This window comes from Oreochromis aureus, linkage group 11, assembly GCF_013358895.1.
Source record: "Oreochromis aureus strain Israel breed Guangdong linkage group 11, ZZ_aureus, whole genome shotgun sequence".
Classification (NCBI taxonomy): domain Eukaryota; kingdom Metazoa; phylum Chordata; class Actinopteri; order Cichliformes; family Cichlidae; genus Oreochromis; species Oreochromis aureus.
The window spans coordinates 8,527,614-8,543,943 of NC_052952.1; the positions used below are offsets into that span (position 1 = coordinate 8,527,614).

The 16,330-nt window shown below is 41.3% G+C and overlaps 1 protein-coding gene across 1 annotated transcript; it reads left to right on the plus strand.

Moving 5' to 3' along the window:
* Positions 1-10,112: 10,112 nt before the first annotated feature.
* Positions 10,113-14,735, plus strand: sox4b (SRY-box transcription factor 4b). The gene has a single exon (XM_031751776.2). The coding sequence runs from the start codon at positions 10,704-10,706 to the stop codon at positions 11,946-11,948; it is 1,245 nt and encodes a 414-aa protein (XP_031607636.1). The 5' UTR covers positions 10,113-10,703; the 3' UTR covers positions 11,949-14,735.
* The last annotated feature ends 1,595 nt before the right edge of the window (positions 14,736-16,330 follow it).

Consider the following 16,330-nt stretch of genomic DNA (forward strand, 5'->3'; position numbering starts at 1 on the left):
GTGCTTTAAGATTTTTTTCAAATGTTACTTTCATCTCGCCCTTGTCCTTCCTCCAGGCAGCACTGACTGTTTAATTTTAAAAGAGTTTGTCCTGAGGGGAGGTAATCTTCATTTCTCCTCATACTTACCTTCATATCTGCTTTCTGTTTTGTGACCTAATCTTTCAAAGCAAAATTTAGTCTGCTGTTCTCTTCCTTAGGATATTAAGGAAATACAAAGGGATACAATTTCTTCTATTTTCTTTCTGACTTTAATGCATTCCTCTATCAAATAGTTCTGTTTTCAAGGTCTGGTTAATTATATTATACCACACACGTCTCCAAAGAATACATATGGACATCTACAGTTATTCAGTTATTTAAACACACATTGCTGTGGAATGAATGTACCTACAGTCAGTGGAGAGTCATCTACATGTATGTCTGATGAAACAGACATTTTTGCTTGATTATGCAGTGATATCTAAGAGAATGAGTTGTAAATATACTGTTTGTGAAGTGCAATTAAATATAGTAATCTAAATGTTTTTCTAAGAGCTGAACAGCTGGTGGTTATTGAATTTCTGTTGTCAGCTGACTAAGACTCAGTTCACTAGCACATGGCTTTCAGCATCCAGACTGAGATAAGAAACATGGAGGATGTGATTTTTTTTTTTAAAGCATTCAACCTTTGAAACAAGTCTTGTACAATTCATGTTTGTTTTAAATGAGAGTTTGCATTCTCGAAAAAAAATAAAATAAAATTTTTTGAAGGCAGACCCAAGGCTTTTTGCCTTTCTGCGTTTCCAATTCACACAATGCTTGTTTTGTGTCATCACTGCAACACACAGCGAGTGTAAAATAGCCACTTACCAGAGATTACCAGTTAACCTCTGTCTGGTTTGTTTAAACCAGTGTGTGTTTAATCCAACCAATATTACACTAATTTAAATGTTTCTTAAACAAATGCTTAATCAATGATAATCAATTATTACATTGAAAAGCAAAGTAGACATGCATCAGAAGGTAATATATCCAGTGTCAAAATGTTCTGATTCCTGCACAGAGCAAAATGGTCCTTGAGGAAGAAAAGAGAAAAACACGGCTATAGAGGGATAAATACAGCAGTGTGATATTGCAGAAACAAAGAGATGTCATTCACCTGATGATAACTGAGAAAATGCAAACACAAGTGACAACCCTTTTAAAACCTCTCTCTGACTTAATCTGACAGTGTGGCTCTTGCTGCCCTTTTTTTTTTTTTACCCTTTTCCCCTCCCAACCCCTCCCCTATCCCTCTGTGACATGCACATACGCATTGTCAGCCACATCCATCCATCCCATGCCTGCCAGGTGTGAAGAGGGAGATGGCAGTCGGTAATTGGTGAGAAAGCACTTTATCACTTTGCTGGAGAATAGATTACATCCAATGTGTTTCTAATATGATTGAACATAGAGAATAGAAATCATATCCCCTCCTGTCACAGAAACCCTAAGGCAAACTCCTAAAGTGAAAAACAAAATGCAGTACTGCGTTACCCTGATATTTGTAATAAAATGCACTCTGATTTCACAAAACTGCTCATGATGGATAGCTGGAAAGAACTAAAGTTGTTCTGTTTTTTCTAAAAGGACCACAACATACAAAAAAGTGGAATGTAATTAAAGCCAATAAAGAAACCCAACAAAAAAAACCAAAAAAACACTTTCACACATCGTACTACATCTTGCTGAGAGCAAATTGTACCTTCTTGTTAACTGAAGTCTTTAAAGCTGTAAGCTGAGACACATTTACATCATGTTTGTGATTTATTGTTTCTGAAATAATGTATTCATGTCTGCACCATCAAACAGCATTTTTACAGGGCTCTCAACAGGTCTGCCCATGATATGGGCAAACTATTATCTATGTTTCTCCAACGCACTGTATGAAGGTCTAACTCTGGAAATAAACCGGCACAGATCTTTCATTTTACATCTGTTTGTGTTCCATCCTCTATCCTGAAACTGAAGTCACTGACATGAAGCAGAGAACCATTTCTTGGATGCTTCGCAAAAGTGCTACGTGTGCTATGTGACCAAATTCTCCATGCCATTCCTGTGTCGCACTTCCTGCGCTTCTTATTTGTTCTTTGTAGCTATGGCTTCTGTAAACATAGACCTGATGCCATTTTATGTAAAGTAAAAGACTGGTGTAAAAGACTGCTCCTAATTTCTCCAAAACTTAAAACCTAATTGAGACGCTCGTTTGTTTCTTCCTCCTTTTCTTTCCTCAATTCTCTTTTCCTTTGACCCTGATATTGACTGACTGCACCATCACTGAAAGAGCAGAGCTTAACTTTCCTTATGTCAAATCTGTGTAACTGTGCGTGTGTGTTTGCCATCCATGCTCCAAAGAAGATCGTTAATCTCAGGAGATGTGAACCACACACATATGCTGCTGTCTCATCACCTGAGGTTCACTCCAGGGAGCCTTCCATGTGTGTCATCCAGGCAGTTTGCCTGGGGCGGGTTAGGAGGTGTCTCTGGAGAGGTATGCCCCACACTGACACACACGCACACGTGCGCACACAAAAACGTTGGAGGTGATGAGGTGACGCTATGTCTCTCTGATACCTGGTCTCTGTCAAAGCTCAGTGACAACTGGTCACCTCTGACTTGACACGGCTGCTCGCACACACGTGTAAATGAACTTGGACTATGCGCACAGAGACACACATGATATAAGCTACTCTATCACACCAAACAATGATATTTTGAAAGTGCAGCATTTTGCACATGAATGTCAGATGTCAATCATCATATTTAGTTTAATACACATGCATTAATAGGAATCTTTCTTTGTCTCCCAGAGCTCTTTATATCCTGCTACACTCTGTGTTGGATGACATTATGTGACTCCTGTAGAATCCAAATGGAAAGTGACACTATCTGTGTTCTTTTTTTACCATCTATACTGTTGGCGTGTTAAACTGTATACATCACTATGCTCTCTAGGTACAACTGTTTATTTAGATGGAGACTGATATTATATCTAAGTTGCGTCTAAAGCTGACAGTGTGGCTACCCCACAAGCACATTTTGTGGCTAGAGTAAAGGCTTCCTCTTTAACTGGACTGTTTGCACACTGCACAATGGATACAACACTGAGGTTGACACAAGCTCATTGAATATATAGCAGCACCCTGTATCTCACAGAAAATAATCAAATGCCTTATAACAATGCACAAATACAAAATATTTATATGAACATATGTATTTTCTCAAACATCAAGATTAGTTCAAGGCACATATACCTACTCTGTGTGTCTGTGTGTGTGTTTGCATTTCACTTAACCATTGCCTTGGTAGTTAAGCCCTGCCTGTGTTTGCGCTTCCTAGAGAAACAACCTTGAAATGCGACAGATGTTCAAATTCACCTTTCTGAACTTCACAAATCAAAGCAGGACCACTAATAATAAGCTCCTGTCAGTTTAGAAAAGGGGAGATTGTGGGGGTTAAAACGAAAAAAACAAAAACGTATATATGCACAAACATACACGCTCCCAATCACACACCGCCAATCATTAACAGCTAAACTAGGGGTCATACTTTGCAGCTGCTCTTTCTGGATAAGATAAGACTTTGCTGCTGTGAAAGAGACACTGTTGTGTGTTCTTTTGTGTGGATTTATGTCTGCATCTTTGTCTCTATCTGCGCTTGAAAACACCTGTTCAAACAAAGCTTTAGAAATATTGCTGAATAAATACATTTTATATATACAGTAACCAGCCATCTGTCTGTTATAGGGTTGTAAAGGACTCTGTTGGGGTCATTGACTTCAATGACTTGAATATAATAAATCAAAGAACTTTATTGTCTCTATTGTATTTTAGTAATACATGCTGTGGGTCCTACTGCCATGTAGATCCATGTGCTTTCAAGAGGTTGAAAGTTTTCCTGAATTTCTGTAATTCTTTGGATGCCACCCATGCCCAGACCATCAAGTTACAGACCCCTGGGCACAAATGTTTGGTGGACCCTAGCCACCAAAGTGATCACACTGTTTTTCTTTCTTCAGTAATCAGACATATCATACAGGAATGTTGACATCCATGTACACAGAGTAGTTTGAAATGAAGGGCACTGTGCCTTACTGAAAAAATGAAAAGTAACCATCACAATACAACTTCGCATCAATCTCTAAAGTACTTTATATTAATGGGAAAATTAAGCAGATGAAGAATCTTTTTCTCTGTTTCTTGTTGTAAAAATAAAATTCATGCAGAAATATTCCATGGTAGTTGCTTCTTTAGTTGTGAGGTGCAGCAGGCTTTCCTTCATTTAGACCCATAAACTTCCAGGCCATGCACTGGGATTCTCCTTTAGAAACATGAACAGGTAGAAGCAGAGGCTTCACTGCTCATCACTGCTTTTGTTACCTGTTGAAGTTCAGGATCTGCCTGCTGGGCTGGGGTCAGCATTCACTTGGTTTTAACATCACTCTGGGTTCTTGGCTAGCTTAGCGTTAGCATGCTATCTGTGCAGGTGCTTGCAGAGAGCTAAAGTTGTGTGAGCAGCATAATGTAGTTGTTTCATCTCTGGATGCAGTTTGCACTTTACCATCATGTTCTTGTCCTTTTATGCAATAAAAATAAAAGTAATGTCCATAACTACGCTGCGGACTGCACAGCTACTTTCTTCTTCCAGCACACAAACTGAAATCAGCTCATTGTAGCGCAGTGCAAGTGGAACTGATTTGATTGATAGGCAAGCAGATTAACATTTCCAAGAAACTGAACTACTGGGAACCCATCCCTACTTTTCATCACTGCCTTTGTTACCTGTTGAAGATCTGGCTCTGGCTGCTGAGCTGGTCAGTATGCAATCAGCTTTAACATCATTCTGGGTTCTTTGTTAGCTTTGTGTTTGCATGCAGTCAGTCTAGATGCTTGCAGACAGCCAAAGTTGTGTAAGTAGTATAATGCTGTTGTTTCTGTCCTGTATGCAGTTTGCATTCAACCATCGCACTCGTTTTCATTTCATGAAGATATGGTTTGCAGATAACTGAAAACACAAGTAATGACATAATTGTAAATGAAGTTGCGGTTGAGAGTGGTATTTACTCTTGCAATTAATACGAAATCATTATATTTAGCAACTTAACACATTACATTACTAAAAAATGTAGAGTGACTAGAGTAACATGTTATTTTGGAACATTTTACACCCACCACTGACTGAAATGTTTTAATACTGAATTGGTTTTGCAAGTTGAAAAGTTGGGTATCGCTTTTTTTCTTTTTTCTTCATGCCTTTTTCAGTCGTTTTGGAAGTGCTGAAATACTCTTCCAAAGCTAGCTGGCTTCGGGAGAGACAACCAGCCTCAGCAATATATGTAAGAAAGGGGCAGGTTGTACATGGCCCCTTTACATGTGCCCAGAATGCCCAATGGATAAACCACAGTCCACAAGGTGAAGCAGAAGGGGAAAACCCAAGGCCATTGCAATATTGGGATTTATATCACTATCCATGTAGTTTTTGTTGTGTTCACCTCTCTACATATAACATAAAACAGCGTTATTCTTGTTGTGCTCAAAAGAATAACACAAAATCCTTGAAAAAAATATTTCAGCCTTGCCACCGGCCCAGGCCCTTCCTATATAATGGTCTTCTCATTTCACTGATTACATCCTTTCACAGCTACTTAAGGAGGCAGGTATGTGGTCCATCTGCAGACTCTAATTCAAGTGGCATGCATTGTCAGAGTGTAATTATAAACATCCGATCCACTGGTTATCTTGATTAACTCTTGCGCAACCAACATCAGGCAAAGTAACCATGCAGACTGCTGTGTGGATGTGCACATTTAAGTGATGAGCTTCTGTTTAGTATTCCACGCTCTCTGCTAGTTTGTGGAGTGAAAATAATTAGGAGTGTTAAAGATAGTGACATGCCTGAGATGCATAGGAACGCAGAGTTCATTCATTTCCATGAAAAACTGTGGAACAATTAAAACCTTTCAGTTTTTTTACATCGCTGACACCCTCCAGACATCCATTACCACCACTCACCTCACTATATGCTTAATACTGCAGTTGTGGCTATTTCTTTTGGAAGATTGCAGTAAAGGTCATCCATGGCTGGGATGAACAAAAAAATATGGTAGGGGAAAAAACATAACTGTTAATTTAATTGTGTTTGTTAACGCTGGTGATTATGTTTCCCAGCTTCACTCTACATCCCATCATACTTTCACAAGTGATTTCATCATTAAACTTTGTATTTTCCTATTTGCCATTCTGGGATTTCCATTACTTATATTCCACTTATATCTGTACTCTTCGGTTTAAATTATTTATCATGAACATTCACGTATTTAATTATTAAAAGGCCAGTATTTTTTAATAGATCAACTACTGTTATGATTCAAAGTTCAAGCAGAGTAAACTCTAAGCAGGGTTTGTGACAGCCGGCCAGTATACACCTTCATCAATATTTAAGTATGGGAAGATTTAAGTTTTCATGATACCGACTGAATGCACCCCGAGTGGGTGGCTGACCATATGGTGTCAGTGTTCTGAATAACAGATGACCTCAGATCAGATTTATCTTCGGGAGGGAGATGGGGCGAGAAAGGAAAGAGAGACGGGGTTCTTTGGCAACAGTGTTCACCTAACATTCATGCCAATAAAACCAAGTGGGCTTGAGAGTAGAGAGAGGGAGGCAGAAAGCAGAGAAGAAGCAGGGAATGACAGATGGGTAAGCAGAGAGAGTCCGCACAGAAAGAAGAAGGAAGAAGGAGAGTTAAAGAGTTTAAGACATAGGCCAGAGTTTTTGCTTCTCTGTAGCCTGTATAAAGACAGAAATACCAAGTTCCTGACACAATGTAAGACCCAAGCAAAATTCAGTTTGTACTATAGTGAAAACCTGACATTGCTATAAGTCTTATTAAAAGTGGCAGAATATTCAGAATCTTTGAATTGCACCTTTTTTCTTTCATGCTTTATGTTTACTTTTGTTTTTACCATCTTACCCATTGGCTAAAGTAACATTTCAAATCGTATTATGTTTTACATGTAATGTAACACAGGATGTAATGTGTGCTAATGTATTTTCTTACACGTTTTTATACTGTATAAACCACCTTAACTTAATTTAATTGTGGTCATTCTATTTGGTTCAAGTAAATTTGGATCTGGGAGGGGCAGGGAGAGAGAGAGAGAGAGAGAGAAAAGAGAGAGAGCAAGAAAAGTTAGTGAAGTGAAAAATGGAGGGAGGAGTTGAGTGAGAGAGAGAGAAAGTGTGTGAGAAGGAAAGAGTGAGGACAGACAAAGGAAGTTGGGGGCTTGGGGTGTGTGCAAAAAGAACACCTGTTGAGATTGGGGTTGGCACGCGACCCACTCCGACTCGCGTGGCAGCTGCACCTTAGTGGAACAATGGCAGTAAAAGAGAGAGACGGAGAAAGCGAGAGGAAAGTTTGAATGCACTACTTATCCTTTTAGGTCGTGCGAACCTCTGTGTGTGTGTGTGTGTGTGTGTGTGTGTGTGTGTGTGTGCGCGCGTGTGTGTGTGGCATGCTAATGTTTACAGAGAAGGTAAGGGGGGGGGGGGGGACAGAGGGAAAGAAAGACAGATAAGTGTGCCAAGAAATTGACGTGTATTCAAGTTAACTGTGAAACCAAAACTAGGTGAAAGGTTGCATTTATGTTTTACAATAGAATAGAATAGAATGGAATAGAATAGAATAGAAGACACCTGCTCAAGGTACTGAATGAGGTGTTACATTTAAAAGCTTACCAGCTGTCCCTCCAGGTGCACAGAGCTCCCAAGAGTTTGTTGGAAGAGAGAAAAATGTATGAAGAACATATACTACCCTTGAAATTGTTGTCTGTATTTATTATTATTACTGAATTTGTACCGGCCTCAATAGACTCAAGCTGAAATGTGTGTGTTTTTAGCTTTAAACTTGTAAAGTAAATGGTATTTCCTGGACTAAAGCGACTTCTATTGCAAAGACTGAAACTGCATCGTGTTGTCCCGCATTTCCATATTAAAAGACGCATTATGGCAAAGTGTGAGTTTACGAGTTAACATTCTTATATCCATTGCAGTTCTGCTCCATGAACACACAAATTGGAGCCCAATTACCCACTGCTTTACTTGGATGCACTGCAGATACGAGGCCATATTGAATATAATTGTATCCAGTGAAATGCATCCAGTAACGCTGGCGACTGTACTTTCATACTAATTTCCCTGTGGCGGTCTAAGTCACCTCTGACTCCACTTTCATTAAGACACTGAACATCTGATCAACTCTCCTGGTCTCTCTCTGTTACACAGACACTTGGCACTACTTTTTAAAATTATTATTTAGATTGATTTTTTTTAATGTGAAGAAACAGGCATGCTCCCCTGGAAGCCAGAATCATTAAAGTGGTGACTGATTTCAATCTTTTTTTTTTTAACACCACCATATTGCTTCCATTTCCAGTTAATTCCACAGCCTGTTCTACCTCAGTGCAGTCTGTTATACCTTATTCCAACATACCCGCAGATACACGTTCACTCTGCACAACAGTATCGCTTGGATGCCTCCCTGTCGCACAGAGACATTATGTAATTCACCCCTGGTAACTGTATTCAATGCTGGGGCTGATCTCTTTTTACTCTCCCTAAATTTTCTGCAGCACAGACCCAGACAGGGTCCTCTCCGGCTATGCGACGCCATCTAGCGTCACTCCCAATTCCGCATTGTAGTTTAAAGCCTTCCTACGTCCTACTCTCATCCCGTCTCCTTTCATTTATGTGACTCATTACATTTAAAGTCGATTAAACCACAAATTGTTTTACTGGATGAACTGGATGCCCCGAGGAAACAGAGCCTAGTAAGTGCTGTGATTGCTGTAGGATGATAATATGTCCACAAGCAAAAGATGATTTTTTTTTTCTTACCCACATACTTTTTGCACACCTTTATTAGGTGCATGTGGTAAGATTCAGGAAAACAAGATAAAATGATGCTCCGTGTCTGTTGGCTTTCTGTTTTTGTACACACGTTTCATCTGATTGTGGTTAAAACTGGGCACACTCTTACCTTGCGCAGCGCCGTGCGTTTCTCTCTCACCGGTGCTTTTTGTTTTACGAAAAACTGCACTGAGTGTCAGTTTTGAGTTTGTGTGCGTGTGTGTGTGTGCGCGCGCGCGCGCGAGAGAGAGAGCACACGCGCTCTCGCAGGCGGTTAATGCGCACACACATCACACACACAGCCTACTTCTTCTTCTTCTTTTTTTCTCCCCTCCCTCCTCGCTTCTCTCTTTCTAGTGCGCTGGAGAGGGTTCGTTCGATATGTGTTATGTGACAAAAGACCGCCCAACCCCGCCTCGGAGAGAGAGGGAGAGAGAGGAGTGAAAGCGCAAAGCATATATACAGCTTGGCTGTCTTGGAGTCTTTACTCACACTAGCCAAACTATCATGTCAGTCTGCTCGCACGGTGACCACCTGTAGGCAAACTACCACCAATTAAACTAATTATCGCATGTTTCAGTCAGTCCTTAGAAGGATAATCAGTTTAAATGAGTGATCCCATTATAATATAGCCTGCAGTATACGCCAGATAACCTTAGAGTGTGTTATCTTTAGCATTGCAAGCATACGGCAATGCACGACTGCATCAGCTGGCTTTATTATAGGTGCGCGCCATGCACAATATCCTCACTGTCTGTGCAAGTGGAAGAAAAGGAGGCTGGTTAAAATAGAGCGCGTGGCTTTTGTGCCGTCTCGGGCGCACTGGTACATACTGCACTCTGTTTAAACGGCCATATGGTGAAGTATACTTAGCTTTCCTATAGCAAGGCTACATGTTAATGATATACACATGGGCTGGTGGTGAGAGTCGGCTGGAGGAAAGGGGGGGTGTTCATAACATAAGCCAATGTCTCTTTAAAAAAATGAAGTTTCTTGTTGTATTCTGGAATGAGGTCAGACACGAGGCTCCTCATTGCACGCGCTGATTATTATTAGATTCCATTTTCGGCCAATCGGCGCCGAGGTGGGCGTGAGTCTGGCGCGGAGGCAGGCTAGCGACAGGATTTCATTGGTGGATTTTTATCGCCCTTGTATTACGGGAAGGAATAAATGCAAGCAAGGGGGCCGGGCCGTGAGGGCTGCTTGGAACGCGACTGTAGGTGATGGGAGGCGGACAGTGTAACTCGCTCTAGCTGCTTTTTTCCTCCCTTACACAGCATGCATGGCTTTTGTTTCTGATGCAGAGAAAAGCACTTACCCTACACACTGTACTTGGGAGCCCTTTGTAAGTGCCCGAGCGCACAGTGTGGCACCCGGTCTGCGCTCTGCAGCTGCATAGACTGTGCTCAGTTGCCCCCACGGCTAAACTGGTTTTTATAACAGAAGGGGAGACTGAGAGACTGATTACAGGGTACACAGTGGAGACTGGGCTACCATCCGTGCTGTTTTAAACGCCAACAGAAGCTGGAAATTAAACTTTTTTTTTCTTTTTACGCATCTAGCCCACTGAGGCTACTCTGGACTGAAGTGTTGCCGAGTTTACTGCGCATCTCAGGAGTGAATTATTTCTTGCACTGGCTTTTACTCGGCTCAAACTGTGAAGAGGAGGGGAGAAAAGAGCTGAGTTTGCTTTAATAGTGAATCAGAGGAGCAAGGAGAGAGGGAGAGAAAGAGCAAGCACACCGCTCTCCCCCTCTGTCTGCACAACTGGGCAGCATGGTGCAGAAAATGAGCCACACAGAGAGCACCACCGAGGCGCTGTCCTTCTTCGCCGGGGACTCGAGCTCCGACTCCGGGGCGTGCATGGACCTCGAAACGGCCGCTTCGCCTCTCTCCCCGGGTTCCACAGCTTCTTCGACCGCCGGCGACAAGTTGGGAGACAACCCGGCGTGGTGTAAAACTCCCAGCGGTCACATCAAGAGACCCATGAACGCGTTCATGGTGTGGTCCCAGATAGAGAGGAGAAAAATCATGGAGCAGTCCCCGGACATGCACAACGCCGAGATCTCAAAGAGGCTGGGGAAGCGGTGGAAGCTGCTCAGAGACAGCGACAAGATCCCCTTCATCAGAGAGGCGGAGCGGCTCAGGCTCAAGCACATGGCGGACTATCCCGACTATAAGTACCGGCCAAGAAAGAAGGTAAAATCGAGCGCATCCAAGCCCGCAGGAGAGAAGGGGGAAAAGCTCAACTGTAGCTCCAACAACACCAGCACTAAGACGTCCTCGTCTTCGAGGAAGAACGGATCCAAATCACCCAGCAGCAGCAGCAAACCCCACAAATCACTTTTCGGGAGCAGCAGCAATAGCACCAAAGCATCACTGTTTGCCTCTGAGCACCCAGCAGAGCACCACCACAACTCTCTCTACAAGTCCAAGTCCGTCTCCTCCTCAGTAGCCAAGCAGATACCCGATGGCAAAAAGCCCCGACGAGTATACGTGTTGGGGAGCAGCGGGGCTAGCTTGAGCGTGAGCCCGGCGTCTTCCGTCGTGGTCCCGGCCAGCCCGACGCTCAGCAGCTCGGCGGACTCCAGCGACCCGCTCAGCCTGTACGAGGACGCGGCCAGCGGCAGAGAGGAGGGTGCCGACTCCCCCGGCAGCAGCGGCAGCTTGGGCGGCTCATCGGAGCGCCACGGTGGGCACACGTACAGCAGTCGGCGGGCTTCCTCGCCTACCCCCTCCGGCTCTCACTCCTCCGCCTCGTCGCACTCCTCCTCGTCCTCCTCGGAGGATGAAGAGTTCGAGGACGACTTGCTCGACATCAACCCGAGCCCCAGCTTTGATAGTATGTCGCTGGGGAGCTTTGGCTCCTCGGTGCTGGACAGGGACTGGGATTTGAACTTTGAGTCCGGCTCCGGAGGGTCCCACTTCGAATTCCCCGACTACTGCACACCCGAAGTCAGCGAGATGATCTCCGGGGATTGGCTAGAGTCCACCATCTCCAATCTGGTGTTCACGTACTGAGAAAGGCAAGAAACGACAGGTAACATCCTGCCAGCAAATTAATAATAATAATGAGAAGAATGAGACCACAAACAGAAACGGGGGCATAAGTGGGCGCAATAGTTTGTGTTATAGGTTTAACTGCATCAGACTATTAAAGCCCCGCTGAAACTACCCCCCAGTCCTTTCTCGCCCCCCAAAATAGGCAAGAGGCTGCATATCCTTGGAGAGCTAAACTTTAAAGCAAATAAATGCTTTTTCTAGGCTACTTTTCTTTGGATGCGTCGACTGTGGGACTTAATACCAACACGACAGTGAAGGGGGTGAAGAAGAAGAGGAAGTAGTACTGGAGACTGAAAACGCTCAGTCGTGGACTGTTTTGAACTGAACAACTTTACTGTGATTGATTTGCACGTCGTTCACTTAATCAATGTTGTTGACGATTTAACAAAAGAAAGAAAGGAAAAAAAGAGACATTTCGCAACTTTTTACCAATCGCCAGGTGAACTTCACCACTAAAAAGGTACAGAAACGGGACTGCCGTGCGACATTTTTTTGTTGTTGTGGTGTGTCACTAAAGAGGGATTTAAAAAAAAAGTGAAACCAAGGTGGGTTGGAGTTTTTTTTTAAATTTTTTTTCTAAGTCGACTATTTTCTCAAAAAGCAAAAGGAAAAAAAACACGTTAAGCATGATAGCCTACTTTGTTCCTATCTTGTGCTGAGATTTTCTGTGAGACTGTCGAGCAGTTTAAAAACTAGTATTAGGGTTATTTAAATGGATAGGTGGCGCTCGCTTCGGTTCTTCTCTTTAAAAGAAAGAAAGGAAAAAAAAAACGGACATTGAAATAATCACCAGCTGTTGTAATTTTTCAGACTTCAGGATTCAAACGCAACTTCAAATCTGTGCTGAACTTTATACACATGTTCTCTATGATTCAGGACCAAAATTCTTTTAATGTTTTCAAGATTTTAACTATAGAGAAATCCTCACCGATTTCTCTCTCTTCTTTTCCCCCTTTCTCCTCCATCCTATGAGCTTTGTTTTGTACATGTATTCAGATGCCATTTTATATGGGATGTTGTATTTATATACTGGGCCAAGCATTTTTGACTTGATCATTTTTTTAATTTCTTGTATACATGATCTAGTCCTGTATTATTATTATTTTCTTACACGATTGTTTGTCAGTATGTCTGTGTCTGTCACATTTCCTTCTCAGGCGAAGGGCTAGAGTTTAAAAAAACACACAACTTTTGATTTCTTTTTTTATATTTAAATGTACACACTTTTGGACACTTAAAAAGAGAGGAAACAGTTTGATTATTTTCTCAGTGTATTTTTGTACAAATCTATATAGAAAGTGGGGGAGTCAACAATCGGTGTGTGTAGCCTACTAATACAGCTGTATTGGATTTTCTAATTTTTAATACCACCGGCAGGCTGCTTTTCATGCTGCCTTCAAGTGCTTACAGTAAGCTCGTGTGCTCGTAAGGTTTTGTTGCCTGTCCAAACGCTTTTCCCCCATTTTTTTTTTCTTTTCCCCCCCGCAAAACAGACCTTTTAACACCGCGGTGCCAATTGTTTTTGATTTTAGAAATCAAAGGCACCAAACTACATTTACCTTCTGAAGAAATAAGGGAGCCCTTGTGGCTCAGGTGTGTAATTCATGTTTTACTTCAGTAAACAGGCAAACTTTGCGTGTCTTTTACCAGCATATGCTCTTAAGACTTCCCTGATATCCAGTCCATATATATTTCAATATCCTGTATTGACCGTAGCCTGCAGGCATGACATGCTTAACTTCTAAGGATTTAATTGTGATTTGTCCGACAGCACTTGAAAGCAGCATCAGCCTTTGTATCAGCCTACCTTCAACGTTTACAGTGCCAGACTGCAGGCTCCTTAAAGACACAGGAACGCATTGTTTCTGCAGGCTATTCCTGTGGGCCATGTGGGTTTAAGAGCATCACTATCTTGAGCAGCCACTTTGCTTTTGCATTTCCTGTCAAATATCTTGCCTGTGACAACAACGAGGAGATTGTAGCTTTAAATTTGACTTATTTCTTGATGTTTTCATTAACTGATGTCACATTTGCCAATCAACCACTGGATTGAAATAGCACTAGCGTTGCAGCAAGTAAACAACAAGGATGATAACATCAAGCGTATTCAAATTTCAGACTTGAGTTCTGCAAACACCTACTTGTACTGCGTTTCTCATTGTATTTGAATATATAATCTTTTCTACTTGTGGGCTAACTATTAGCTAATAATTGTTTTAGTATCTTTATGGCATGGTGAATAGCATTTGTATTTCAGATTCAGGTTATTAGCTGTTGTGTTTTTCAGAAAAAAAAATGGAAAAAAAATGAGGAAAAGCGATGAAACGTGAACTCGGTCTTTGTATATTTGACTGTATCATAAAGCAAAAAGATTGTGTGTTTATGTACGTTGTTGCTATCGAGGACAGGCACTGTCTAGAGCTGCCATCTTTTACACATCATTACCTACATTCGAGGTGGTCAGTTCAGACTGTTTTTTTTTTTTATATATAAATATGAAAGCATTTTTAAATATATTAACTTTATTTTTCATCCATCCTGTGCAATATGATGTGTAGAATTATCATTTATTGTCTCTAATCATGCCATAAACAAAAGTACCCACCCTCTTTTTGAGTCTCACAGAAAAGGGGCGGGGACTCATGCCAGCTAAATTGTGTCCATTCACTGCCTGTCAGATTGTTGATACAAACTTGTGTACAGAACTTTTTCAAGGAAGGAAATAAATATCAGCTGGAACTGAAACTCAACAGCTTTTTTCTTTATTCTTGAGTGTGTTTTTAATCTCTCTTTCAATGCCATGAATACCCAAGAAGTGATACATTTGTGTTATTATGTTCCAAGTTCATCTCCTAACAGTAATTGCCCAGAATGTATTTAATTATTACATTATAAGTTAAGTTTTTTGGGTTTCCGAAAATTCTATAAGAGGATGAAGGTTTTTACTCACCTTACCACTTCACCTGCTTTTAATCAAAACAAATCAAACCATGATTTACTTGGTGAAAAATAGACAACTGAAAGCAAACGTTTGCAATGGGGGCTGATTCCAAAAGTGCTCAGAATAACTTATAAAAACAGTCTTGAGTAATGAGCATTAACTGCTTTGGAGAAATCCACTCCAGCAGTGTGGCAACACCCCCCCAAAACTACCATTTACATAATTTTAAAAGGCAAGCAAAAATGGTTGTGAGGTCTGCAGTGTGAAAGAAAAGTGGTTTAGCGAAGAATTATTCAAATATTGTGTTGTAAACTTTCTGCAGCTACTGTGACAATTGCGCATTAAGTCAGTTTATATTATCCATGTCTGCACATCGCAGGGACTTTTATTTAAGTTTCCTCTTAATGCAGTGTAAATGCCTCATTCATATAAGAAACTTTCTGAAAACTGGCCTTGCTCAAAAAAACACACACACACACACTTTAAACTCTAGTCACCACAAAATGGGATGGTTTGGTTTGGAAAGAGTTTTGTAGCAGGTGTCAGCATCCGTAGAGTTACTGTCCACTTTATTCTCTAAATGAAGCTTAAAAGGCGATGCTCTTAACCCCTTTGTGACATAAGTTTGATGCTGGAGTTAAGTGGTATGGAAGCTTTACATTAGGATTCAGTTCTACATCAGATATTCAAACGTGTAGATTTGTTTATTTTAATTTTTTTGTATAAATGACATGACCTTTTTCTGTATTTACTGTTTTTATTATATTTGCACATCACCAAGAAACCGCATGAAAGCTGCACTCATCTGTTCAAGCACACATGTAAAATTGATTTATGTCTCTAGAGTTTAAAATTCTAATGCATTATGCATAACTTAAAACCACGTTGTTACTGGGTCAAAGCAGAAAATAGTTTAGCGTCACTCGTATCGAACAGAATACACAAGTCGTATTCGCAGCAGCGCTAAATCATGACGATTAACAATGACCTCAGGGTATCTTTTGGTGTTGCTACACTGTTACTTCTGGAGTTCACGTGAATTTTTTCAGTCATAAAAAACAGAACAGATAACATTGAATGGACAGAATGCTCTTTATCCCTGAATATTTAATAAAACAACCTGGTAACCGGAAAACTGTTAGAAAGATGATGCAAGAATACACCCTGAAAAGGAAAACATGAATTGCCTGCTGCACCCCTCCTTTATTTCCCCCTCAAACCTCCCCTGGATAATACATTAAAGAAAACACACCCAAGCCAAGAACTGATCATGAAAAGCGATCCCACACCATTGCGACTGACCAAAATAAGCCTCAAATAGTTAGGACAGGTTTGCCTAAGCACCTTATTTCTTCTATATAATAGCACACTGCTTATTTACATCATTAATCAAAGACAC

Excerpts from the sequence above, each read along its gene's own strand:
- sox4b (XM_031751776.2), top strand. The coding sequence starts at position 10,704 with ATGGTGCAGAAAATGAGCCACACAGAGAGCACCACCGAGGCGCTGTCC.